This window comes from Xiphias gladius, chromosome 18 (genome assembly GCF_016859285.1).
Source record: "Xiphias gladius isolate SHS-SW01 ecotype Sanya breed wild chromosome 18, ASM1685928v1, whole genome shotgun sequence".
NCBI classification, from domain to species: domain Eukaryota; kingdom Metazoa; phylum Chordata; class Actinopteri; order Istiophoriformes; family Xiphiidae; genus Xiphias; species Xiphias gladius.
The window spans coordinates 10,478,940-10,506,921 of NC_053417.1; the positions used below are offsets into that span (position 1 = coordinate 10,478,940).

The following is a 27,982-nucleotide window of genomic DNA, read 5'->3' on the forward strand; positions in this document are numbered from 1 at the left end:
GAGTGCGTTTATAAGTGTAATGACAGACCTGTTGCTGTCTGCACCAAAAAAAAAAAACTTTATTTCTTAGAGCTCCTGTTCAGAAAGTAGAGACCCATATTAGATGTACACATTAAAAGAAGACTAGGGCACTGAAATGAGAGAAATGCTGATACTGTACAGGCAACCTCTGCTGTGCAAGGCTATGGAGGAGGACCCCCTCCCTCCTCATCAGAAAATAAACTGAAATTCCCCCCCCCATTTTTTGGCCTTTTTTAGCAAAAGAATAAGATTTGTGTAGAAACAAGCAATGTTTTGCATCTGTCATCTCCTCTTTAACCCTTCAAAATGTCCTTTGCAGATGTCAATGGAAGAAAACAAAAGAAACCTGAACACAACTTCAGTTGAAAGGATTTAAGTTATAGCAATACGCACACTATCAAGTGTACAATTTGTCAAGGTTCATTTGATTCTAATAAAATACTTTTTTTAAAACCCATATACATTTCATATATTTATCTTTTTGGGGTATATGGATCCAAAAATAGACATTTAAATCATAAAGAGAATGGGAGAATAGGGGAAGAGAAATAAAACTACAAAAGCTATGAATGGTTGTCCTCTGTCCCCAAGGAGAGAGAGCAAGAGAGGACAGAGGAAAGAGAGAGACAGAGGGATAAAGAAATGTCAGAGAGAGAGATGGAAGTGGCGAGGGAGCCAGAGAGTTAGGAGGGGATTGGCCAAGCTATACAGCGCAGTATGACACCCACTTTAGCTCATTACACACGTACAGTCGTGATCAAGGCACAGGGATCTTCTAAAAGTTATTTTTTTCAATGAAGTTGTACAAAATAATACATTTTACAGTCTGTACAATTATAATAGTTCAGCAGTAAAGTAAAGACAGACATTCAAAGGAGCAAGAGGTTGGGGAGGAAAGAGGAAAGATGGAGGAAAGACAGGAGGAGGAGTGGCAGGGAGGTGAGAGCGGGTTGTCTGACCACATGACTAAAAAAAAACATAACAAAAAAAAAAAACATTAGTGTCTCGTTTGTTGTCGTTATCTTGTTTTTTTTTTTTATATTCCAGGATTATTATATTTTATTTTCTCTTAAAACAAAAGAGCACTGTCAGAAAGGTAAAAGTGCAGATGGGCAGGTGTTGGAGGGGAGGAAGGGGGGAAGTGAAGAGAGAGGGGGACAAATGTGAAGACAGAGAGGTGAGTAAAATCCTCAGAGGAGAAAGAGCAGGGGTGAAAAAAAGGAGAGAATGACAAAGACAGAAAGCGTAAAGATAAAGAAAGAGAGCGCACAGGGCACAATGGCACAAAAGTCTACACAGACAAAAACAGCTGTGGAGACAGTAAAACAGGGTCAATCATGACATGATGAGAGTTCTCTTTAACTTATATGGTACTGTACTGTAGAAGGATGGTTTTTGCCCTCTGTTTGTTAAGTTCCATAAAAGATGGCATTTTTTTCGTTTCTTTTTTGTTTTAAACTCCTTATATCCTCCTCATGTTTTTGTTCCACCACCACCAAGGCAAAGTCAGGTGGCAAAACAATTCTGTGGAGAAGCTGAAGGACCGTTGGCGTCGTCCCTGTCAAACGTGTCCGGACTCCATCAGAGAAATTCACATCAGAGTCAGCTCTGTCCCGTCTTTGTGAACCCTCGCACCCCCTGCGGCCTGACTGATCACAACACACCCCTGGTCCGTGTAGTCTGTGGTAACGCTGCTCCTCGGAGCTTGGCTGCGCAGTCGGTCACTCAAGTCTGTTTAATCTCAAAGCAGTGTGCCAGAAAAATCTGCCAGCTGGTCGACGAGTTGCAGACTCGTCAGCAGATCAGTACGTTTCCCCATCCACCACGGTTGTGCAGTCCAATAAAAAGCAGATGTGATACGTTTCTGTGTGCAAGCAGATCTTGTGATTGAATTTATGGATGTGTTTAAGTGATAGGAAGGATTGGTGTACACGGTTTGAGTCAAGTCCTGAGCACAGTGCTTGTGTTTTTTTGTTAGATACAGTGTTCAGCTCATCTGCTGTGACATGTTTATTCTCTATTTGCAGTAATTCAAGTTGCAGTTGCACTGAAGTAGTAGCTCTTTCGGTTTTCATCCCGACCTGAACAAGAGAAGAATCTCACAATCTCAACGGCAGCTCAAACCCACCTCACTGCACGAAATACAGTCCAGACGGGGCCAGTCAGGGTTTTTGGAAAGGTGAAGGTAACAGGGATTATACATGATGTTGAAAGGTGAGGATCTGGGACTATGGCTGAAGGTGGAGATCAGAGTTTGTTTATGTGTTAGCCCATCAAACTCTTCCATCAAAATAGCTCTGTCTACTGCAGGTACGGAGTTTAAATGAGGTGAAGTTCTGGGTTCAGGGTGCGTATACTGAAAGTGTGTGTATGTGTGTGTGTGTGTGTGTGTGTGTGTGTGTGTGTGTGTGTGTGTGTGTTTTGGCCCCATTCCTTCACAAGAGCTCACACACTTCTGTGGAAGAGGGGAGTTCAGAGACTCAGGGTTCAGGGTTTCTCATAGTCCGATCTGTTTTGTGTTTTTGGCTGAACCCCGTTCCTCTCCCATCACAACAGCTCGTACTGCCGCAGGTGCATCCGCTGAATGATGTCCCGACAGTCGTTGAAGACACGGCGGATGTTTTCTGTGTCGACGGCGCAGGTGAAGTGCGGGTAACAATAGTGCCTCCCGTCCCCACTTGCTGTGCTGATCCTCTGTAGATGGAGAAAGGAAAAGGTGAAAAGCTGTTTCTCTAAAAATTTTACAAACTAGCACATTTGATGATTGACTCTTGAGGTTTTCTGTAGCAGCAAGCGTCTCCAATTTTTATTTTTAACTAAGAGCTGATGTGCAGGAAACACATATGATCAATTCTTTGTCATGCCATATTTATTCCATTAAAAGATTCCACATTTTTGTTAATTGTCCACAAATCCCATGAAAACATCAAAACCAACAATGTGCTAGCCCATCTCTCAACACTTTCTGACTTCCCTACGTTGTTGGTGGCTCTCAGCTGCAAGCCCGTTTATTCCTACTGAAGAAAACATGTTCAACAAACAGCTCACAAATATGTCGTTACATGTTACTAGGATCAGTTCATTGTTGGTTTTGGTTTTATCAAGGGATTTGTTGACAATAGGAACAGTGGAGACTATTACACGACTTCCCTTTTAAATCTACATAAAGCACAAAAGCATGCCCATACGCTTACCAGGAATTCGTCTCTTATGAAGTACTTTGCCCTTGTAACACGTGAATCTTCTCCAGGCTCCGGTGTTGCTGAGAGAGGAGAGCGAGACTAATCAGACCAAATTTCTTATGAATTGCAATCCGTCAGGTCTAACATGAATGACTCATACAACGACAAGGAAGAAAAATGTATTTTTGGGGGGTTATTTTTGCATTTATTAGTTATACATTATGATGTGTGAAATGATGTAACAAGTTTAAAGACTAATTTTGCACGTTACTGTAGTATGCAGTTTGTGAACAGGATGACCTCACGTGTGTGTATCAAGGATGAGCTCTAGTGGTCAATGACTGTCCCTGACTGATTAGAGTTTTTCAGAGGGACGCACAGACAAGAGTTGTGGACAGACAATTAAAAAAAAAGAAAAAAAGAAAAAAGAAAAAGACATTTTTGGGGGTCAGGTGGAGGAAAACTGGGACATATTGGGGTTTTTCAGAGACCAGTCACCAGTTGGGACTTTTTGAGGCAGCTTGTTGTGTCTGGTCACCCTACTAAAACCCTAAAAAAAGTTATATCCTCGAATAAATAAACAATTTCTTAGGGACATATTTACAAATGGGGGGAAAAAAACATGGACAGTGGGACAGTGTTGCTCAGAATTAATGATGAACTTCTCAGTGACATTCCCATGTTCCTGTCAAATAAATGGCCATATGAGGTCAAAAGTGTCTGTGGATAAAAGTGGATAAAACTGTAGTACGACTGCTCACCATCGTCAGGTGTGGTGTAGCGAGCAAATTCAGGAAAGTATTCCTCGATTTTGGACTTCCCTGCCAGCACCTTCTCTGCTAGCAGGTCCTGTTTATTTAGGAACAAGATGACAGAAATGGTCCGCAGCCACCTGAAGAGAAAACACTCTGAATTAAGATCACACACTGAGCCGTCACACTGCGTCTGAGTGTGATGGGTAATATGAGAACGAATCACCGATTAGAGTTGGTCAAAATTAATACGAATGGAGGTCGGTTGGGTAACAGCTCTGTGGGGAAATGGCATTTTAAGTGTAAATACTTTCTAGAGTATAAAGATAATGATCTCAAGGCGTGTCTACATGGAAACACATTTGCAAAAAAGAAAAAGTTCTGTTTCCTGCAAAAATCTTGAGAGTTCAGAAAATTTCCACTGAAACCTTGCAAATAAAGAGTGGAGTAAATTTTTACTGTCTAGATTCAGTGTAAGGACGAAGGCATTCAACTAACTGACCACCGTGTCTGCTGCAATGTGAGATGCACTGCCAAAGATCTTAGTCATTTTCTGCCATTCTGCAACTTTTATTCGCTTATAACACCCCTGGAACTTGTAAATATAGTACATGATTTATCCTTGATTGGTGTAAGGCTGAGTCTGTTCGCAATTGGTTTTGCGGTCATTCAAGAGAGAAAAGCAGACTGGTTCATAGAAAGTTTACCAGCCATGACACTTAGCTTGGTTGATAACCATTATGCCCAAAAAAAAAAAAAAAAAAAAAACCAACAAAAAAATAGAACAAAAACAAAAAAAACCTGGAAAAAAACCAAAAACCCAAAAAACAAAACTTAAACTCATGTTCTGATTTTTTTTAATCTACAGATAGAGTTCCTTATCATCTTGTTACTGAAAATCCATGTAAACAGACTTTTAGCGATAGCAATCAACAGGCTGACAGCGTTTGCTTCTCTTCACCTGTTGTTCCAGATGTTCTTGAAGAGGTTGAGTGCCTCTTGTAATCGGTTGGTCTGATTGTCCTCTCTGATCACCATGTTGTAACTGCTACTGGCCACCACGAAGATGATGGCCGTTACATCTGTCGGGAGACGAGGGAGGGAAAGAGATACAGAGATAAATCACAGTCCCAGTTAGAGACAAAGATATGAGCTGAGGACAGTGAGAGGAAGAGGAAGCAAACAGAAGGTACCGTTAAAGCACTGAATCCATTTCCGGCGTTCGTCTCTTTGACCCCCAACATCGAACATACTGTGTACATCAAACAAGACAGAGTAGTGTTAATAGGTTAAATAGCGCCACCGTGTGGAAAAAGTGCACATCTTAGATTCTCCAAGCTATGCAATTTGTTTACATTCACTGTCATAGCAAATGTTTAATACTAAAGCTATGAGTCAGTTTGGTGAGAAATCATCATATACACTGGTATTTCACTCCCCTTTTCTCGATGTTTTTACTTACTGGAAATTAACTTTATCCACTTGGAATCTTGTCTCAAAGATCCCTGAAGTCAGTACTCTGCACCGCAGCAAATCCTGGTGAAAATAATTTTAACAACAATGTTGGTAAGATCATACAGATATTCTTTGGGATTTTTAATGCTAACACTGTGAAATTTGAAGCAAGCATTAAACTTGACAAAGGACTTCTGTGTCCTGGACTTGTTCTCTAGGTCAGGGCGAGAAACTTGAAGAAACTGGAACATGAGATGTGTTTGTTTTCTACCCCCATTTTCAAGACTAGCACAGGGCATCTTAGGTAAAAAGACTGCGTGAGATTCATCTTTTAATGGTTTGGACTATTATGTCAAATTTGAAACTGAAAATAACCATAAAGAAGCAATGATCTACCGGTGATCAGACATTTCGACTAAAAACTAATGCACAACATACGTAGATCAAGATCCAACTTGGGTCCTTTTCAAACATGGCTGTACACTAATAAATTTTGAAATATTGAAAAACCTGCACGGGCAAAGTAGATACATATGTATATTGAGGGGTAGGTTATATTAACTTTGGTTTGGCAGTCATTCACCCACCTGATCTGTTGGAGTGTAGTCATTCTGTTTAACAATGTCGATCTTGTCTAGAAAGCTGAAGGGAGAGAAGAGGGAAAAACGACAAACCAGAAGCAGTTATTGGGACAATACTACTGATCAAATAGTTGCTTCATATTGTTGAGGACTTGTACAGATGTGCTCAGGCACCACAAGCTGTAACAACCATGCATCATGCATAAAACGTTCATTCATACACAACACCTCAGCTGGGATATCGTATGAAGTACAGCCGCTGTTTTCCCTCATAGGTTTGACATGGCTCTTTGGAAAAGACTATAACTCAACATTTTGACAATGTGACTGAAACTGTCCATTGAAACCAACATATGATGATTCTATTTTTTGCTCAGCCGGCGACCGTCAAGGCAGAGGCATCCTCCCTGCTCCTTCAATAGCCAGGGAAAACACTAAGGCACTTGACCGATATGTCAAAATGCATCAGCACGTGTGCCAGAAGGGAATAAACAACGCTAGAAGTGATCAGGACAACACAAAAGTCAGGAGATACACATTTACAAAAATTCCAGAATAACTTTTATTCACTGGTGCTTGTTTCAAGTTTCAGAAGATCCAGCTTTGCTCCATGATTGGGTTACAATCAAAACATTATACACGGCTGTTTGAAGTTTGAAAACAGCCAAAACCCAAGACATGACTGGAAAACAAAAAACAAAAAAAAAACAACACTTATCAAGTTATCAACCAAGGAAATATTTTAGTAAAGCTTTTTGAAGCCTCATCAAAATAAAATTTAATTTAAAGCTAAATGAATATTATCTTTAGGTCCATAGAAAGCTGGATTTTCCAACATTAGCACTATTTTCTATTTCATCTTCTAATGTCCCAAAAACATCACAGATTGGTCAGGTTGGTCAAGATGGTCTCGATGTGTGCGCATGTTACTACCATCTCATCATTTTTCAATAATATAATTTCTGGGTGTTTCAAAAAGTTACTATTTGGAGCCAATTAGCGCTACAAAACCCGCAAAGGGGCCCAATGCCGGTTTGATTATTTAGTCTCACATGTTAATTTGCATCATCCACTAATCACAGGCACAAGCCTCAAACACTTTCTGCTTCACAAGTGAAATAGGTATGGAAATGAGCAGTGAACTTCTCTTCTCACAGCAACTAAGAGGATCTAAGGGCAAATTTGTCAAAATCGGTTGTATTTCTGAATAACAGAAAGAAACTGGGGGAAACAGAGATGGTCAGAGAAAAAAATCCACGGAGCGAACGTGAAGCAGGGGAAGAAGTAAAAGGAGAGAGGAGAACAGAGAGAGAGAGAGAGAGAAAGACAGAGAATGAAAGCGTAGTGGCGTCTGTCTGACATTACAGAGCAGATTTCAAAAATAGCTCCCCAGCGCCCTGGCCTCCAGCACGGTTACCATGGAGACCAAACCACAGGCGCTATTAATAGTCTATCAGCTCTCAATCTAGTGCGGCTGGCTCCAGAAAGAACACAGACAGACAGATGGAGATGGAGAAAAGGAAGACAGAGGAGGGGGAAAAAGAAAGCAAGGGCAGGATGAGTTTGTGTTTCGGTGCTGGGTGTGTGAGCAAGGAAAGGGAGGGAACAAGAGACTGGACTGTACCACCTCAACCACCTTAGCGAGAAATAGAGGGGAAGAGTTGTTCCTCGTAAATTTTTAAAGAGACCGAAATTGACCTAAACTGCTAAATTAAATACACGTAATAATCACTCAGATTGGTTTACCAGTAAAAAGCAGTCCAGGCTACGGGCTCATAGTCCACAGCTGAGCAGCAAAGGTATCCTCCTCCAACACCACCCCTCCTCCTCCTCTAAACATCCTCTGATCTGCGGATGACTCAGCCTCAGCCATGTTTGCTCCCAAACACTGCAAACTGCTGCTGTTACATGAAAACTATTTCTCCCCACGTTTCCTTTCCCGTCTTTTTACTTGCTTTTTGCTTTGGAAATGATAACTGGACATCAGTCTGTTAGTTGCAATTGACTCTGAGCCATTAAAACAAATTTAAGATGCCCCTGTGCAATCTTAAAAACGCATATGTACCATTTGGATACGATAACGAAAAGGTTTTGTTTTAGATATACAGGGCGAGAGATGCTGAGAGAAACAGCGAGGAAGAGGGGATCATAGAACAAAGGTTTTGAAGAGAGGTGGCAGTGTTGGTCCTAGATAATGACAGGGCATAACATACTGTCAGCTTCACATATTTGCAACTGTACCTGACATAATTTGAGTGTGAGATGTTGAAATCATACATCAGTAGAGCCACACCATTTGCAAATGTTTAAGATCACTGCCACTGACTCCTGTGTTGCCTCAACCGCCCCAATTTTGCCACGGGTTTTTCAATAGTCCTTGTTGGCCCAGATTATGTGCTAGGATTGAACCGTGCTCCCACAGATTTCTACTGATAGAGTTTTATGGATGGCCTACTGACACAGAGCCATAATTCTGTAATAGGACAAGCAAATATGTTGTTAATGCTGCTGCTATCTGTGAATTGACTTAATATCTTTCAGTCAGTGTATAAAGGGAGTAAATACACGGCAGAAACTTTTCCAGTGAACCGCTTTACCTGCGTCACTTTCACTGTATGCCATTGTAAAATACCGTTCGCTAGGTACACATGGAGACTGAAGTCATATCCCTGACGTTGCTTACTTATTGGGCACATAGGTTTTAGCAGTATCCTATGGCTGCCACTAGATGTTACTGATGAGCCAAATCTTACAGCACCTTTACGACTGTACATGAACTGTTTACTTACAAGAATTTATCTGGTAAGATACAGGAAACAGTGTGGTAAAGCTGTGTGAAAGTTTAAATCGGGCATAAGTTGTCTAGGCAAGAGAGAACAATAACACTGAAATAAACGCAGCCATAATAGCAATAGGAAACAACACGGAGACTACAGGTTTCCTTTCCTAACCTAAAAGTGGTCTCCTAACTGTGTACAGGGGTGAGGGGTGTCGGCTCCGGGTGCTTCTTGGCATGAAAGCACTTAACATCACAGAAGCACCAGGACGCCTCAAACCCGTGTGACTTTGCCCCGGTTTACTCGTGATCGGGCAGTGTGAACCAAAACCAACCAAATAAAAAATGCACGTACATTTTGCCGCTAAATGTTAAGTTACTGTCGTGTGAATGCTCAACAATAACGACTGTGAGAAGAAACAACTTTATGTGAGGAAACCTGAGTGTTATTCAAGTTCTTCACATATAGAAAAAAATAAATAATTTGATAAAGACGAGTTAAATATTTAGCTTAAAAAAGGCATAATGATGAAAAACAACTTAGGTGAAAGTCTAAGTCTGTCCAACAGACTGTGGTCTAGCGTCACAAAAATCCAAACACTTTTAGCTTTTTTACTGATTTAGACTTTTATAGAGCCATTAGGCTATAAAAATCATGTCACCACCGTGAAGCTTGGACTGCCAGGTAGTTACTTACTATTGTGCACAGTCGATTAGCTGGTACTCATTGGATCTCTCGTAGCACGCCCTGACCCCCTCATCCTGCCAAAGTGTCTTCGCATGGTCATAAAACTCCTGAGGAGGGACAGGGAAACACAGAAGTACGTTAACGGGAGGACAAAGAAGCTGGTTTGGGAAAACTGATGGAGAATTACACCAGAGCAACATATTCATTCTTGCTGCCGTGGATATTTACTGGTGTTTGGGTGTGCTCACCGAGCTGATATCTTATGCACTTGTCAGAAACTTGTTTAAGATGAAATCACAAAACACACACTCAGTTCTGTCTCATTGGCAGGTAGTGGAAATGTTAGATTACATATTGTAACTTAAGTACAAAATTCTGTGATCTTTGCTTGACTGAATATCGTCAACTTTACAGTTTATCTACTGAATCAAAGAAGGAAAGTGTTCCTACAAGCAGGAGATGTTCTGTTTTATTTACTGGGCATTTTACACCAAATTTGAAAGCTATGACAGAAGTAGGAAAAGAGGCCAGGGATGTCTTTCATCCACAGTGTGTGTCTGAGGGCACAGGGCACTCAGCGTTTTTGTTGACACCACATGCGGTGTACGTTGTGCCTGGACGATGCCTGTATACATCCGTAAAGGTAAATAGTGGTGGAGCGAAAGAGACGCACCTCATTACAGACAGACTCACTGACATGCTGGGACACAGCATGGATTAACCTCTTCACTTCTTCTTGCCTTCTTTGTACTGACTGAACAATAGGTGTCCTCTGTAGATTCATATCTACAGAGGACTGCATGTTAGAAGGCTGATGAAAACACGGTGATCCACGCAGTACACATGGGCTGGTACCTCGCACAAAGACTTATAACAACACACACCCACCGTATGTGCCACGTACAGTGCTGTACGTCAACCCGTAGAATACATAATCACAATAAAGGACACCGTTAATGCGCAGGATTCGATGTCCTCAGAAATGAAAGTGAAATGAAATGAGTCCTTGTATATAATATATTGTATATATTTAGGGTATGTTTTAAAATGTATCTTACAGTCTACAGCCCTCTGCAGGTATGAGGAAAATCTACAACACACGGGCTGGGTATCCTTTGAAATCTTTTGATAGTGTTGCCAATTCCAATGCACAATCGTGTGCGTTGGAATTTCTATTAAATGAATCCTCACACAAGTCATGGACATTGCAATGTGACTATTTGTAATGTGGATCAAAGATAGACAGTCCTTCTGAACACGAGGACATGTCACTTCACTGAAAAACAGTGAATTTTTTTATTCAGTGATCATTATCTCAGCAGAAATGTACAACCTGTGATAACGTAATTTCATCAGGATTAAAAATATCACTGAAAAGTCCCTGTGACATTTATATTATCTAACCTGCTCCATTCAATCTAATCCTGTCCAGACTGTGTTTAACTGGTGCTTGGGGAGTGCTCATTGCTCAGTGTGTATTAACCCTGAACCTTTACTAAAGACATGATCAGTTAATTAATAGTCTCACATTAGGAGAATCCAGATAATGCTGAAATGGTTTGTCAAGTTTTCATAATCGACTGAACATTTACGTCATTTATCAAGCGAATGGGAAATATTTGCTACTTTCTCAAATATGATTTTTTTTTTTACACTATTGTTTTTTTTTTTTTCATTATTGTAGATTAATCAATAATAATCATTAGCTGCAGCTTTACAACCAAGTATCAGGTATAATGATGTAAAGATGCAGATACAGATAAAGTAAAAACCAATTACAGTGACACAGCAGTGTCTCTTCTATGAGTAGGGCTGTATAAGTTAATTAACAGGAAATCTGTAATTGACTACTTCCTTCTTCCAGAGCGGGAATACAGGGAGCCCGTCTGTCTAGCTCTTATATATACATACACACACACACACACACACACACACACACACACACACACACACACACACACACACACACACACTTTCAATTATATCAATTTAAAATGAAATAGATCAATTTGCTGTGTGTAATCCTATGAAGGAAGTTATCCAATGCTTAGTTAAGCATAAAAGACAACCAGATAAATCCACAATGTCACAATCCTGATTTTAAGTGATGATGTGCCCTGTGATGCGTATGAGCACACACCTCTCTCTCTCTCTCTCTCTCACACACACACACACACACACACACACAAAAACACAAAAACACACACAACCACCCCCTCAGACAGATCCCGATGAAAGGCAGAATATACTTTCGCCATCCTGTTTTATAACTTGGAAACTATGCTGTGCTAGTCATAAACAAGTCAACCACCCCAACAAGTAAAGCCAAACAACAACCGTAAACAAGTAATTGCTTCCCAACAGCTCAGCGGGAGTGGAATTCCTGGGGCAGCAGGGTGACTTAGTGGTTAAGGAGAGCGTCCCCTGTGTGAAACCTCACAGATTTGATTCCTGTAACAGCTGATACATCTTAATGAGGTGTCATCGAGTAAGAGGGTTGTTTGCTGTTTGCACACTAACTATAAATCACTCAGGGATAAGAGTGTGAGCGTAGTGCCAACATGTAAATAAATAAACAAATAAATCAATGTATCAATGTGAAGATCGCCCCTTGACTCAACATTTGCTGTCCTCCAGCTTCTATGTTTCCCCCCACTTTGGAATAAAATGAATCATTTGCTTCCATAGGTAACTTTTTAGTCATGTTTCTTAAAGGATTTTTCCCCTAGCCTCCGTCTTATTTATTTCTGTATTGTTTATCATTATGTTTTACAAATTCTCAATGTAACCTAATCATTAACTGCACCCTAATTGTCAATTATAACTTGCACTGCATTTTAAAACTGTGTCTGCTCTCACTTATAGTTGAGCCATGAAAGTAGCGTTGCAATCAACAGTTTCTTCAATGATTTCAACATTTCTGTCTGTTCTCATTTTTAAGTAAGAAGTTTAGCTAATATGGTTAAACTTCTGAGTTTTTTAAAAACTGTCTGATTATTGGATTGCATAATATAGTGTTGCCACATCAAAGTCTCTGCATTCCTCTATATAATTGTATTTATGGAAAGACCGAGGTCATAAAAATCTACTTTCTTCCCTTTTACTTTTTTGTTAAGCTCTTCCAGCTGGGTTGTGGTGAAGAGATGTACATGTATTCTAACATTAAAAACTCAAATCCTTGGAGGGGAGCAACTAAGGAATATTTTCATTTTTATTTAATCTTCTGATTATTTTCTCGATTCATCGCTTTGTCTACCAACGCTTGGCATGTTTGCTTCAAAAAACGATTATTGATTATCACAGCAGTTACTGATTAATTTTCTGTCCACTGACTAATCAATTAATTGATTTATCGTTGCAGTTCTACATCCTCGCTTGCCTCAGTTGTTTCCAATTGCCACTGAATCGTCCTTTACATGTAAAAAAAATGAATTCCTCTCATCATGCAGTTCTCCATGACAGCAAACTCATCATGTATTTGCAAACAGGGCACTCTTCTAAGAAAATAATAAAAGCCTCACTCTTCCTTTCTTGATGTAATGCTTCCTCTATCCCCCTTTCCCTCCTTGCTTCTATCTCTCTCTGTTACAGCCTCCCTTTCTTCTCTGTCCTGTAACTGTCACTTTACAGCAATGAGCGTATCGAACTGGGCAACCACGCAAACCCTAAGTTCTAAAATATGAGATCTGATATTTTCAATCTCCATAAGGAGGTCAGAGTGCAGCATCAGCTTAAAAACAGAGCCACTGGTGTTGGTAAGCAAAGCAATGTCTTGCTCAAGGACACTTCAGCAGGGTTGATGTGTGGGTGCTAGTTTGGTAGACCAGCTGACCCCGTTTGCTGATGCCCATCATCCATGATTGTATGGGAAGAAACAAGAGGCGCTTTAGCTGCCTAATATCCCTCTATAATCACCATGATACATTAAACACAAGCAGTTGCGCTAATTAGCTTGGTACACCAAGTAATGCAATAATTAGCTGGCAAGTCAAAATACTCTTTTTGCAATAGCACATGAACGCTATAAATATGACTTCTGGGCCTTAAAGTATTAAAGGACCATTCTAATGTTTTTACATGTTTTAGCTCATTTAATATTAATCACAACATACTGTACTTTACATTGCTGCTCAGTACAGCGCCAGGGTTTTTCAGACTTATGAAAATGTGACATTTCAGGTGGTCACAGTTGCCACTCATTTTGGACCAATATGAAAATCCCATCAGGAGCATGAAAAAAAAAAAAAAAATCAAATGATCATCATGTGGAAATGTAGTTCAAGCACTCTTCAAATTGTTCTTTAGAAACAACAGCCACGACAAAAAGACAGAGGCTGTGAAAGCAATACTGCTCAACTGCTGGCTCCTAAGTGTCTAGTTTCCCACAAGCAAGTGCCACACCAGTAAACTGATCAATTAATCCGCAATTCCATCTGCATTCAAATACCATGATATTTTGAATTAGACCAAAATAAATCTAATAGAACAGTGTTCAATGTCATGGATAACCTATTTCAAGCATGCTTCAACACTCAGCAAGTTGAGTTTCATTCTCTACTGAAATGCCCTGAAATCAAAGGTTGCCAGGAGTTTAGTAAACAAGACTGGGTCAAAACCTGGAATTAGCTGGACTGCCCTCTATCTGTCCTTTCTCATACTCTCTGTGCTCACATGTACAGTATTTAAATTCAGCCAAATTCCCAATAAATTGTTGTCATTTACATTTTTTTCTGTTTCGGTTGTCAGAAAATGGAACAAGTATGAAATAGTGACTGAAACACGGCCCATTAAGACTACGTGTTGACCAGCAGTCACTTCCAAGCCATTTCCAAACTGCTGCTCTGCAACTGCTGAGATCCTGATTTTATAACCACGACCGCGGTCTGATAGAATCACCGTACACATACGTTAAAGACAACGGCTGTGCAGTGGCTGTATTTACATGTAATATGATCACTCAGAGAGAAAGTTAGAAGCTCATTCACGTCTATGCAGCTGCCGTGCGTTCAATTGAATGAGACGCATAAAGAGGTGTGCCTGTGGAGGGATAGCCCGACTTCGCGCTCGCAGGGCAATACTGTCGACTCTCTTCTATGGAAAGTAGCTAAGGTTTGTCCAGAAAGTCGCTAGATTTGTCGCTAGGTGCTTATGTAAAGAAAACTGACTAAAAGAGACTGAGAGAGAGACAGGTGGACAGATGCCTCCAGGACGACATACCAGGACCATACCATGGTGGCAGGACGTTAAAATCAAATTCATTCCCACTGCTAGAAAATGAATTGCAGCTTCTATTCAAATGTGAGGCTGAGTGAATTGAAAAGAGAATTAAGCCTGGCCCCACAGGTGGCTGTTGATAAACCGTGAGACTTTGAGGTTTATTCTCTTGGCCTGGACAATTAGTTAATGGGAGTGTCCCACTGAGAGTACTAAACCCACACAGACACTACCAATAAGGTCATTAGTAAACCTCAGTGTCTGCTACCCGTGTCTAGAGATTAACACCTGGGATATTGGGACAATTACTTACTATCATCTACTGAAACACACGCACCTGATGTTACCTGCACCTGTTGCAGGTGTATTAAACCGGCCACAGTTTTGCACCAGAGTCAAACAGGGCAAGCAGTGTGAGATGATCAGACATGTTATTAAACCAATCTTAAAATGTACCCACCATTTAGAGGTGAAAACAAAAAGGGATGCACCTGAAAGTTTCGTTAAAATTGTCAAATTTATTGCAAAACTACATGCATGTGTGTTTGTGTTTGCGGAGATATTGCACTACTCACAGATGGAAACTCAAAGTCCTTCTGATTCACGAGGTTGAGGATGTATTCGATCCGGTACTGGTTCTGTGGGCACGCCAACTGCACTGGCGGTGTCAGGTTGCTCATAGCTGCTACTATGGTCTGTCACAAACCCACAAACCCACACAGAATACATTCAATTAAAGTTGCAGACAGATAGAAGGTGAATAAGATTTTTGAATATTAAATGAAAAATAGGACTGCTTGCTTTATCTGCTCCTATGTTTGAACAGTTCAATTAAGCCTAGTGAAGCCATTTTAATGGTTTCATCTGCTACAACCAAAATTTAAACCAACACAGCCACTTACCTCAATAGCCTCTTTGATATTATTCTTGATGTCCTGAATTTTCTGCTTCTTCTCTCTGAAACAGACAAAACACTCCAGTGACAATCATGTTATGGACTACTGCTGTAAAGCAGTGATATACAGACATGAGAGTAGCCTCAGACTAAAAGGTAAGAAATACAAAGAAAGACTGAGATCAACTGCCTTTAATACATATTATTGCTCTTGCTATGTGGAGAACCATCACAGACAGACCTATGATAGTGGTTCTTGATATACGTTTTTCATTTAAAGCCCCTTTTCCTTTAAAGATTTAGCTTTGAACGTCCATAAAGTTAAAAAAATAATTCCAAAATGCTGGATGGTACATTTTCCGTAATGCAAAACAGCATCTTTCATTAAGACCCTCTGTGCCTCCTATATACACACAGACAGTTCATTAACACATGCTTGCTGTTAATTTTTTTTTGGTCTCAAGCTTAAGCCAAGATGCCCCTGTGGACATCATCAAGGTTATTTTGTCAAACTTCGTAAAGCTTCTCAAGAGCCACAGAGGACATTATACAACCGTTTTCCGCAGGCTCAGTAGTACACCAAGTGATGAGCAAACTGCACTTCACCTGTTAAATCTGTGGCGTGCCCCTTTAACTTATTACTTTTATGTGCTGGTAATTTCCTCGGTACACAGTAATAGGTAATATGCAGAAGTTGTCATGTAATTAAGTGTTTACACATGGGAGTTTTGGATAAAATAAATATTCAATACAAATTTTATTGCAGCCAAATTGTCCAACTGCACCAACATGTAGTCAGAGACGGGAAAAAACAAAAACAAAATAATATAATAAAATAAAACTACACCAAGTCTGACAGATTCCAATAAATTCCAGTTCATCAAGAGTGAGATTAACAATCTGAAAGCAGGAAGTAACAAACAAACAAGCACACTTAATTTCATAGTTTAAAATAAAATGATGATAATGTTGATAGGAATATTCTAACCAGTTACATTGCATTAAATTTGGTCATTTCCCCTTATTATTCTCAAACTGACATCTAATTGTTATGAGAAAACAGGGGAAACTAAAATCTGTCCATGGCAAACAGCCATCGTAGAGGACCCGCCGCCTACATTATCACTACTGTGCCACCGCTTCTCAAAAGTGTAGTTTAGTTTGCAGGTATTGTTTCAGTCAAGTTTTAGAAAAAGTACAGGGAGGGCGTTCCATGTTACCATGACATGGTACACTACAATGCGCTGCATTAAGTTTGTTTTTGATCCGGAAAGGGTAAACAGACCTTCATTGGCACGCGTGGTAGGGAAATTATGTCTGTCTGCTGTGAAGGATAGCTGTTTGTACAAGACATTTGGACACTCTGTCACAGGAATGTTTCTAATAAAGGCAACCGGAGGACCAGTTAGTCTATCTTTCACCTTGAGCCTGCCAGGACAACAGCGCATTCTGTTTACATTAGTTCTAAGTCAGTGACAAAGGACGAGATGGGCCTCTTTGTTCTGTGCCAGTTTTACTTTTTCACAAGGGACACTGCTGCACTGGTCCAAATCTGTGCATAATGTAGAAGTTTAGCAGATTGCTGAGAGACTACTGCCTATCCTAGCTTGCTTGATCAATTTCCTTAGACTGGTGCGATTTCCAGCTCATCTAATCGATTACTGAGGACAATTTTTGCACAATTCTTCCACAATTTCACCTAACAGGTAAAATCTGTTTGGGAGTCACTGTTGCAATAGTCCAGGTCAGGGCTGTATGATGCATCAGATTTTTAGAAGTCAAGCACCAGAATGAGAAGTGGTTTCTAACTCACTCACAGAAACACTCCCTTATATTCAACAAGCTGTAGATTGTCCACAAGGGGGAGCTGTTTTGATATCTGCAGACTAGTTTTACACATGCAAATTTGTGCCTCTTATATATAAAGGAAAGTGAGTGCAGTAGCAGTTTGGAAATGCAGATGTGGACATGTTGCCACCTACAGGTAAACAAAGTAATAACTGCAGCAAGTTCGACAAATAGTATAGTTTCTCTATAGCCCAGGCTGTACGACAAGCTTACATGAATGATCAAGAATCGCTAACACGTAGCCTAAAGTCTTGATCTGTTTAAACAAGGGTGAAAACAGAGAATCTTAACATTTACATCGAACTGAAAATGAACAGGTCAACACTGTGAAAACATGTTCTCTCACAACAAGCTCCACCTCAAACACGAAAAAAAAAAAAAAGAAAAGTCTCATACTAAGTGCATATACATGTGGCAAGCTACCATGAAGATGCAATGCTACTCTAAGCCTATTTTGGCCTTTCAGAGATATCTGTCACAACATTTGCTCTCTAGCAGATGCCTTAATAACATGAACCTAAAAACAAGAGATGCATTATTCAAATTACTAGAAACTGTAGCTCTGACAAGAAAGGAAACGGTCAAACAAATTGCACAATTTAAAACGTGTTTGTTTTACAAATCTGGTTCAGAATTTGGTCCAGAAAGGCTTGAATTAAACTACAGTGAGCTGTTGTATTCCCACCGAATTAACTGTAAGTCAATAATTGTACGTTCTGGACTGGAAAATACACATAGACTTGGTGTATAATTGGTGTAATACTCATTGAAAAAAGGTAACAGAGCCTGAGAAGCCTGAGGTCACTGTGCAACAAGAAACACAAGAGAGAGCGAGAGCAAGAGAAAGAAGAGGGGGTAAGACAGAGTTTATTGGGTTAGGAGGGATATTGAGAGGGCCTTGTTTACATTTTCAACCTGATAGTCATTAAAAATCACATGGTCGCGTGTGTGTGTGTGTGTGTGTGTGTGTGTGTGTGTGCGCGTGCATTCTCCAGTCTTGAGAGTGTGACTGCATGCCTGTGTGTGGTTGGAGAAAAGGGTAGGAGACAAGAAGACATGACACAACAAACTTGTTAGAGTGACGACGTCTAGTGATACATTAAGGTGAATGAAGGCAGACAATTAACAGTTAGATGTAGATTAGAGGATGGGGACTTATGAGCTGGTTCTGAAATCAATATCACAATTATAACATTTCTGTTATAATTCAATGTGTCACGGTGTGGATTTTGTCTTCATAACCTTAGGATAAAGGATCAAATTGATTTTCATTATATTGAAGTGCAAAGCGTAACTGCGGCTGCTGGAACCAATGTCCTGTGAATGCACAAATAATGGCAATGCGTCACTGGTTGATTAATTCTTGGCTGCAACTGAGAACTAGCAATTAATGTATTGACTGTTTTGTCACTTAACTAATCAGTCATTTAGTCTATAAAATGTCAATGATCTAAGAGCCTTTAAATCAGGTTGACACGTCTTTCTTCAAATCAATTATGCCAGACCCAAAATAAAAGGTAAGGAAATTTACAATTATATAAAATTGAGAAAATTTGAGCGGCTAGAAGCGGCAAACATTAATATAAAAGTACATCTGAAAAAAATCAACGTGAAACCTAAATCGGCTATGATCAATATTTTTATATTAAGGAAAATAAAAAATACTTGTATATGAAAGGGGGTGGCTCACAGTGATGAACCCATAGAGAAATGTCACCTAACTGCATTTCCCTTCAGCTCCATGGACCGATTTAGTGTCTTTCAGCTCGTTGTTTTGACCTGCAACTTTACTGTTTCAATTCAGTCTCACTCTCACAAACGTCAAGAGCTTCCCATCAGAGCATTTGGGTTTATCTGATCTTTTTTTTTAAAGAAAACAACCTCAGCTGTTGACAACTTAACAGCTCCCATAGTGAAACTGGCAGTTACATGCCTTGCCCAAGGGCGGCTCAGTCATAATTTTTAAAAGAATAGAGAGAGCTGAGTCAGTCATTCATTCCGTTTCCAAATCAGGCCAGCAATTGGAACCAGCAGGCTTCCGGTCACAAGCCAGTTACTCTGACCTTTAGGTTACCACAACACTTAATCCATTCACCAAAAATCTTTTATCACAGGCGTTACTGAACTCTTTCAGGCCCAAATCAGTAAATGTATGTCCTGCCTCAGGATCCAGGCTCATTAAAACATATTACTATGCCTGTCATGTGGAGACCCACAGGCAGCTAGCCTGCAAGACTTGTTTTGGTTGTAAGATCTTCAAAAACAAAGGTGATTCATTGTTATACACTTGAAAGATGACATTTGAGCTTACACTTACAGTCATATACATGCATGTGGAGTAACACATATGGACGTATCAGCAATACATGGCCTGCTAAAGCAAAAGAAAAAAAAGAAAAAAATCAACCAGATCTTTCAAGCAATGTCACAGATCCAGCTGGGAGTGATGATGCTGTATGTGTTTGTGCCTTGTTAATGAAGACACACACCCACCCAAACAGACACATTTATTCACTCACTCACACACACACACACACACACACACACACTCTCACACACACACACACACACACACACACACACACACACACACACACTTCAGTGTTGTGGAGTCACGCGCTGGGTCATACGCTCTTGTCTGCCTTAGGTGCTGATTTTCTCTTCTAACCTTGCAAAGATGCTTCTATCCTCATCACAACTACAAGACCAATACATACCAAGTCACTGACATACAGAACCAAACACACAGAGGAAACTTTCAATTTCTCCTATTGAAACGAGCACAAGTAATGTATGCCACCTGAAAACCAAAAAGCAAGAAAAAAAGAGCTGCAGAATTGTAATCTTTTGTAACAAGTACTTGAGAGTTGTGTGTCTGGAGACTAAATTGAAGAACTGAAAATGAAAGAATACCAAAAACAGACAAAAAGCAGTGGGATGACATCCCACAGAGGCAGAAGCTGCATGTCTTCTAATGACATAGGAAAAAAATAGTATCTGGAAAAAATAATTCCAGATGCTAGTTTTACTGTGTTTGGGTCACCAGACTGGTGTTGGAACAGTATAGTCCAGAACGTTTAGACAAACACATGGAAGCATTACAGACAGCTTAGTTCCACCACAATTCCCCGCTGGCCTCTGCGACACAACGTATTTTTGCAACCGACGGTTTGTTACACTGATTTTTCTGAAATGTTCAGACATGAAAAGCTTATTGGAAGATGTAGTTCCTGACGCGATGGAGCTAATTGTTTGAAAACTGTACTAATACCTTAACTACTGCGTTCAGTCATACCAGTTAAGAGCACAGGGAATTGGTTCCTAAATAGACGGCAATACAGGTCTTTCTCTGGTGGGAAGATACTTTGTCAAATTATTGTAGAATAGCTTCATATTTTTTGGCTGACTAGTATTGTTTGATCCAAAAAGTAGCCTTTAAAGACAGCACGCTCCTATGAAGTCCCGGACTGGTTGATTTCAGGGTCCCCTAGAATCAGCCCTTTTGACCGAGTCACAACTGGTGTATCCTCTGTGACCATCACTACCATGCAGTCCATCGCATGCTGGCTAATTGTTTGACATTGCACACAGCCAATTCTTGTTAACTCAAAGTTGGGAAACATCACATGACCACAACGTGTTAACCGGGTATTTGCATTTAAGTGGTCATCTGTCACCGGTGAATACACAACACCCGATGCTAGGAGAAAGGTTTTACTAATATATGCCTACATCATTATAATAATGTTATTTAAATGAAATGTCACCGCCCTTACCGTGAACTGAAGCATCATGGAGATTTTCCCTGTTTACCACTTGTATTCACCGTTTGTCAGATATTACTGGGCAATAAGGTAAACTTGTCGATGTCAGGGTTTTGCCAAACACACCATTAATTTGGTCTGTGTGTGGAGGTGCAGGTGGACACAGGTATCATCTGGTGCACACAGCAGATGCTGTCTAAACCCTACTTTTGACATATGCTCATGTTCAGCAACTTCTATGCTTTTACTCATATCATTCTTACTCTGCATTGAAGCCGTTGACATGTAGGATCCTCATCTGTTTCACTATGGTGCTCTTTCCCGACTCTCCTGCTCCTGAGAGAGAGAGAGAGAGAGAGAGAGAAAAAAGAAAATATGGATCTGTTGACACGTGAAACAAGACCACACATATATACACAAACACAGTGTTGGGATACAGATCATATACATTTGTCTGAAATACCACCTTACAGTATGTGTACAGTAGTTCCATTTCCCGTATTTGGATGTAAGCACTGTACCTGACTAAAAAGTTTTCAATTAGGATGTTCATAACCTGTCTTGGCTCTTGGCTGTGACTTAACATGCTCTATGGGAAACTTTCAATGGACAAACAACAAATTTCATACTGTCACATCTGTGACTTTTTTTGGGGGGGAGGAGTGAGGATAGAAGCAAGGACAGCGCTGCTGCATGTCATGGCTGAAATAATAAAACTCCACTAGATACTGTGATCACAATCACAAGATTACATTTTTAAACTTGATCGTGACTACCTTTAGATTATAACTGAAAAGCAAGTTTTAACATTTCCCTTCAAAAGCAGGTACTATAGTGTTAATTAAAAGAGTTTGACAGAAAGTATACTCTACTACTACTACTACAAACAAAATCTGAGTTTGTCATATCAGACCAGCCAGAAAAGTATAAGTCACATTCACCACTAAAAAGCTTCATATTTGGCTTTGGTTGTTACAGTGTGACATTCAGACTTTTGATAATTTATTATCATTTATTTATATGGTTGCCTGCAACTGACCATAATGTCATGTGACTAATTTTGAGACGTGTAGTTTGGTTTGCTGTGCTTTTTGTTAGCGGGTCTGCTTGTACAGTTAATCCTCCCTCCATCACGAAACAAACTACAAATTGTACTCTTCAAATTTCTTCTAATGAACAACTAGTTCAGAAGCTCATCATATACCTTTATGTCCTGTGGAGAAATTATGATCGCAGTGAGAGTAAACACAAGTGGTCTGTATACTGTATTTTCGTTAGCCAACAATCACGCTTAGTGAATCAGCTTTCATTTATTTGGCTGCCAACAAACAGTAAAAGGCATTAAGAGAAAGTGGTAGCATGTAATGTTGGTAGCTAATTAGCTGTATGCCGCAGGTCGCTGGATGGCTTTTGCTGTAAAAATGAAACTCAGCTCCTCCTTTGTAATGTCAAGCCTGCAATATGTAGAGCTGCACAACAGGCAAACTTAAAGTTCAACGTTGACAGGTTGCAGCTCTTTTGCACTGTGTGAGACGCCCTTCCCATCTCAGGCCTCAAACTTCCCCCCCCATTCAGCTGTCTCCTCTTCTTTATCTTAATTTTATATTTACAAATGACGTGGAGATCAGGTATTAACAATGACTCAACAAGTCCAAATGTGAAGCTTAAAAACGCACCATTAAATCAAATACAAACATCAGTCTTTAAAAGACATTTAAGCTAATATTGAATCTTTCCTATAAATGAAGATAATGAGACTAGATCTATCTTTACTAACACTAATAATTATCTTTTTATTATTGCTCTGCACATTATAGTCCAGGGACTACACAAAATGCAGTATGTCTGAATTATAATACATTATCCTTGTACAGCCGTTTGCCTCATATCAAGACAAAGCTGTTCATTTCTAGCTAAATCTATGAAACCATTTAGCCTCAATATGTGACTGATGCTGTTGTTTGTGTTCCCCCTCAGGTGAGCTGGATCCCCTGTTGAATTTTTAGGTGAAATTTGGAGGAGCGATTAGGGGTGTATGCATCGACATTGTTACTGGAACCAGACTTGGTGAAAACAGGCGATTATAGCTGTGGCTACACCCAATATTACGATTTGATATAAGGCATATGTATGAAATCTCAGAAAGGAGACTTTATCCTTGGCCATGCTGGATCTTTCTAATGGAGAAAACAACAGTGCAACAAGAACTGTCACTGTTTGTACATCTGTACTGTTTGTTAAAAGTAGAGACCTGAAGATTTGATCAAAAAAAAGGAACTTACCTAATGACAATCCCACTATTAAGTGGTTAGACTGACTGGCAGCTGCAGCAGTTTTGTATTAGGAGGTTTTAGCGTGCTTTTCCCACCCATGAGATGTATTTTTGGTTGTCAGGCACATTATCAGACAAGCCACAGAAGACTCTGGGACTTGGGCATTTTGGTGGCTCAGCAAGCTACAGCACATACCATGAACTCAGAACATCATGCGCTCAAATCTGACAAATGACCTCATGTAACAGAGCCAGCTCTCCCATTTCTCTCCCATCTCCCTTTCTCTTCCCACACTACATTGTCTGATAAAGCAGAAATGCCATAACATCTTGAAAAAATAATGGCGAGAGAGAAGCTTGAAATGCTTGATGAGGATCCTGGCCATTGGTGGTGTGTCCAACAAGAAATCTTCCCAAACTCTCCCTGATACAGAAACTCTAAAACCACACCGATAGTTTTAAAAACTGTATAATATTTCCTAAATTAACTACCATACAGAACTGTGTTTGTATTGTGAAAAAAACTTAATGAACTCAAGTTGGGGTACTTTTACAACACACAGTACCAAAAATATCAAAACTGTGTTTAACTATCATCGGATGAGATCCGGCTAGGTACAGAGGTAGTTTAAGTAAGGGATGATACTATAATCTATCAGTATTCTCAGCGGAAGCCTGCATTTAATTGGGAATGTTGGTGCTTCTTCCCCTGGAGAAGTTATCGGGGAAAAAAAAAATAAAAAAATAAAACTCATGTGTTACTATGTTAACATAGTGGCTGGTAGATCTGGTCAGCTCCGAAGGATCTATAACCTTAATGACAAAGGTCCTGATAACATCAGTGGTAAATTCATCTACTCTGAACCTGAGACAAAGAAATACATGGACAAAACTTGCCACTGTAATGGAGACACAGACGTAAACTGTGCAATATGTCAGTGAACAATCAGAGAAACGTCATGAACTCCGATCAACTCAAATGCGAGTGATCTCTGGGGAAAGATTCAACACGGTCAATTTAACATTTACTGCAGTTAAATAACAGATAACTGTAGCAGGACAAGACCATATAACAATCACTTGCAGAGCAGCGTGCACACAGGATTGTCTCTTTGATTTTCAAATCTTGTGGTGATACTGCATTAGAATTAGAGGGTCAACTCAAATACTCTACCATCAATTTCACTTCAATTGAAGAATTTCAATAAAGTGTTTACATTAATCTGTGGTCATATTAAGTAAAAAACAAAGATAAATAAACTGCCTGATTAAAAGATAGGCTTCGTTTTTTCTTGCCATACACAAACAGACTTAAATGTAAAGACATCAGGGGCAATATAGTAATAAAAGCTCCTCAGATTATTGTTGTGTCTTTTTTGCTATATCCGGTGGACATATAAATACATAAAAGACAACATTACAAACGTGACTTAATTAAAAATAAATAACTCACTTGTTGGATAAATGTTATAGGAAGTCTGAGAAGTTTATGGGATCTACTGCTTATCCTCATCCTGGGTAGAGGTCCATAGGGTTTAGGTGGTTTATTTGTTTTAGGTAAGTTCAAAAACTTTATATACATAAATGGAGACTGATGTATCAGTTTTGGGAATAAGAATGTTGCCTGAAGGTCATTCGATCCTCAATATAGAGGGTCTAATCTGTAGAAGTGTTATTTTGTCTAAAACGGATTTGTAACCGCTACCCCTTAATACAACATATTCTCTATCATTGGTCCTTCTGTGAAACAGACTGCTAACATGGGCCAGGAACCCATTAAGACTTTGATGAGGTGATCCGTTTAATCCAATGACCTGTCTATTTAATCCAGTGACCTGCGTGGTTCTAGTTGCAGGTTACAATTATACTGAGCAACATAATCCAATGATCAACAACTTCAGGCTGTTGAACAGACAAGCTAAAAGTTTTGTTCTGCAAATAGATGGCCAGCATTTGTGTGTCACCTGCACATAACACAAAGACTTATACAGCAAATGGTAAACAATGTATCAGGTTTCGGTTCCTGGCTGCAACTTTCACTGCTAGATTCTTTATGGTGGGAGTGTGGATTGTACTATTTCAGATACTATCTTCTCCCAACATAGATACAAACCAAGCACAAGGCCTTGCATACATTTTTTTTCAGCTGCACCAGCTTTGCATTGAGAGTGACCCTTTTACGCTTTGTTTGACTTTGTTCACTGTTTAACCTTATCGTCCAAAACATGCAGAATCACAAATAACTGTCTGCAGGTCCACACGTATGCGATAAAGTCAAACTAGCATATTATATAATTGAAAGGAAGCTAACTTTATGGCAGACAGCTTTGTTTAGGTTTTTATGTGGTTTCTGTCCTTCTGCTTTCCTAAAAGTCACCACAACTTCCTTTCCAACATAAATACCACCATGTTATACAATACACACCCTCACTGGCATTTCTGTAATCAAATATTATGATTTTTTTTTTTTATTTTTTTTTTTAAACACACAGAACACTACGACTTCTTAGAGGTGATAAGTCTGCGAATGGACATACGAGGTTACAGAAGAGAGCTCGGCAAGGAAAGTTAGACACTCTTATTTGTCTCTTATGTAATGTAGAGACCCAGCCCACCTCCAGTTCACTCTCTGACACACACACACACACACACACAACCACATGTTGGGTCTAACACATGTTCATTTCTTCATCAAGTAGGTTTCAGTGTGTTTTTGCTTACAGTCACATTATCTTAAGGCACTGTTTGGGCTACACACCCAGAAAATGGCATGTAATGTAACACTAGTGTGAGTTAAGCCAACCTTTCAGGCGTACATGCATGATTATGACTAAAATGAGTACTGTACACCACGCTATGTGGTCCCAAACTGATGTGGCTCAAAAAGAATATTTTCTATTTAAAACCAAGCATAAATGAACTATAAATGTTAAGAAAACCAGTTCTGATTGATGTCTGTGGTCGTTTATTCTATGATGACCACTGACATCCGTTTACCCACTTTATATATTTACCTCTACATCACAGTACGCTCTCAAATCAACCTATGGACTCTGCTACAGCAGGTTTTGGTGATGGTGGTGGTAGACTGCCAACCTGAAAGCAACGAACTGAAAACCCAGCACAGTGCTGCATTTTTAGCCTCGTGCAATGGCAAAGTCACACTGTTGACAATGTTTCCCAAAACAACATCCCAGAAGGTTATGCAGGGAGGAAGCAGAGCCTCAACTGTGCAGACTGAGGCCTTGCCTGTGAAGCAGCAAGCAGAGAAAGCAAAAATTAACAAAAAATAACATTAAAAAACCCATCAAACTCACCTAAAAGTAGTAGTCTGTGTGTTGCTCTGTATATTTGTTTGTCTTTTTGGAGCTGTTTCTCTATTTTTTTGTTTGCTTCTCTTTGTGCCTTCTCCTCATTTCTCTGGTCTTCGGTCTTACTGTTGCCCAAACAACCCATCTTCCCGCAAGAAAAAAGAAAAAAGGGGGTCCAGGGGAGGAGGAGGAGGAGGAGGTGGTGGAAGAAGAACAAGAAGAAGTGGAGGTGGAGGGAGGGGGGTGGGGGGGTACGTAGAAAGAAAAATAAATAAATAAACTGAAGTAGTCTAGATCCCTCGTTTGACCCGTAGATTTGGCAGCAATGTCACCCACATTCACACCGTTTGACGTCCCTGGCCTGCTCCAAAAACTGCCCGTGGTGCAGCACTGTAGAAATTATGTGTCCATTACGCGTATTTTGCTGTCAGAGAAAGGGCAGGATACTGTTGCTGACGACACCGAGGCCGCCTTCTCAGTTTGCTGAATCCTGCTCGGGCTTTTTCCTCCTTCACATGCAGTGTAGTTTTTTTTTTTTTTTTTGCTTAGTTTCCCCGCTCTCTGCCCCCGTCAACTGTGTAACGTCAAGGGCCGTAATCCACAACGTCTGTTAAGATACCAAGAATCGGCGTTTCACCTCAAACGGAGGCAGAATTAACAGCCTAATTTGCATCTCCAAAAGCCCGGGTCTTGCGTCTCACTGCTGCCCGTGACAAGGAGCCGAACTCGGCGTGTCCGAAAGGCTCGCCCGTGCTGTGGCGCGGCTCGTTTCCACGTCTCCTTTCATGATAAACATTTCCATAGGTGTACACTTATGCTCTCTAACTATTTCTCCGTCTCCCCGACGGTCTGTCTTCGTCGGGGGCCTTGCAGGACAGGAGGAAGGAAAATAATATTTACACCCAAACGCGCTACATGTGTGATATTCTCACTGCTTCCGTCGCCATCCTGCTCCTTTTCATTCTCTGCATCAAATCGGCCCTAAACAGCTCCAAACTCACTGCGGCCGTCTTTTCGACTGGATCCTCCACCACCTCCAACTCCGAAGCGATCCGATATCCCCCGATTTGTCCTCCTTATTTGTGATGGCTGTTCCTTTCCTTGCTGTGTTTTCTCCTCCAAAGGGCCTTCTCTCTCTCTCTCTCTCTCTCTCTCTCTCTCTCTCTCTCCCTCCCTCCCTCTCTCACTCTCTCTCACTCTCTCTCCCTCCCTCTCTCTCTGCC

At 40.2% G+C, this 27,982-nt stretch overlaps 1 protein-coding gene across 2 annotated transcripts; it reads right to left on the minus strand.

Annotated features, from left to right (window-relative positions):
- Positions 1-41: 41 nt before the first annotated feature.
- On the minus strand, positions 42-27,921 carry gnas (GNAS complex locus). Of its 2 annotated transcripts, none has more exons than XM_040152832.1 (13): positions 27,761-27,921; positions 26,766-26,904; positions 21,440-21,512; positions 15,572-15,626; positions 15,245-15,364; positions 9,465-9,562; positions 5,998-6,052; positions 5,418-5,491; positions 5,149-5,207; positions 4,917-5,037; positions 3,965-4,095; positions 3,216-3,283; positions 42-2,715 (listed from the first exon to the last, which is right to left on the minus strand). In XM_040152832.1, exons 2-13 carry the CDS (start codon positions 26,902-26,904, stop codon positions 2,569-2,571), a joined length of 1,140 nt encoding a protein of 379 aa, XP_040008766.1. In that variant the 5' UTR covers positions 27,761-27,921; the 3' UTR covers positions 42-2,568. The 2 variants fall into 2 exon arrangements, with proteins under 2 accessions (XP_040008766.1, XP_040008765.1); XM_040152831.1 differs by having other exon boundaries at positions 27,096-27,921.
- Between the last annotated feature and the right edge of the window lie 61 nt (positions 27,922-27,982).

Excerpts from the sequence above, each read along its gene's own strand:
- gnas (XM_040152832.1), bottom strand. The coding sequence starts at position 26,904 with ATGGGTTGTTTGGGCAACAGTAAGACCGAAGACCAGAGAAATGAGGAG. Across the intron at positions 5,492-5,997 it reads ACTACACTCCAACAGATCAG|GATTTGCTGCGGTGCAGAGT; the intron begins GTGGGTGAATGA and ends TATTTTCACCAG. Across the intron at positions 3,284-3,964 it reads CTACACCACACCTGACGATG|CAACACCGGAGCCTGGAGAA; the intron begins GTGAGCAGTCGT and ends CTCCTCTCTCAG.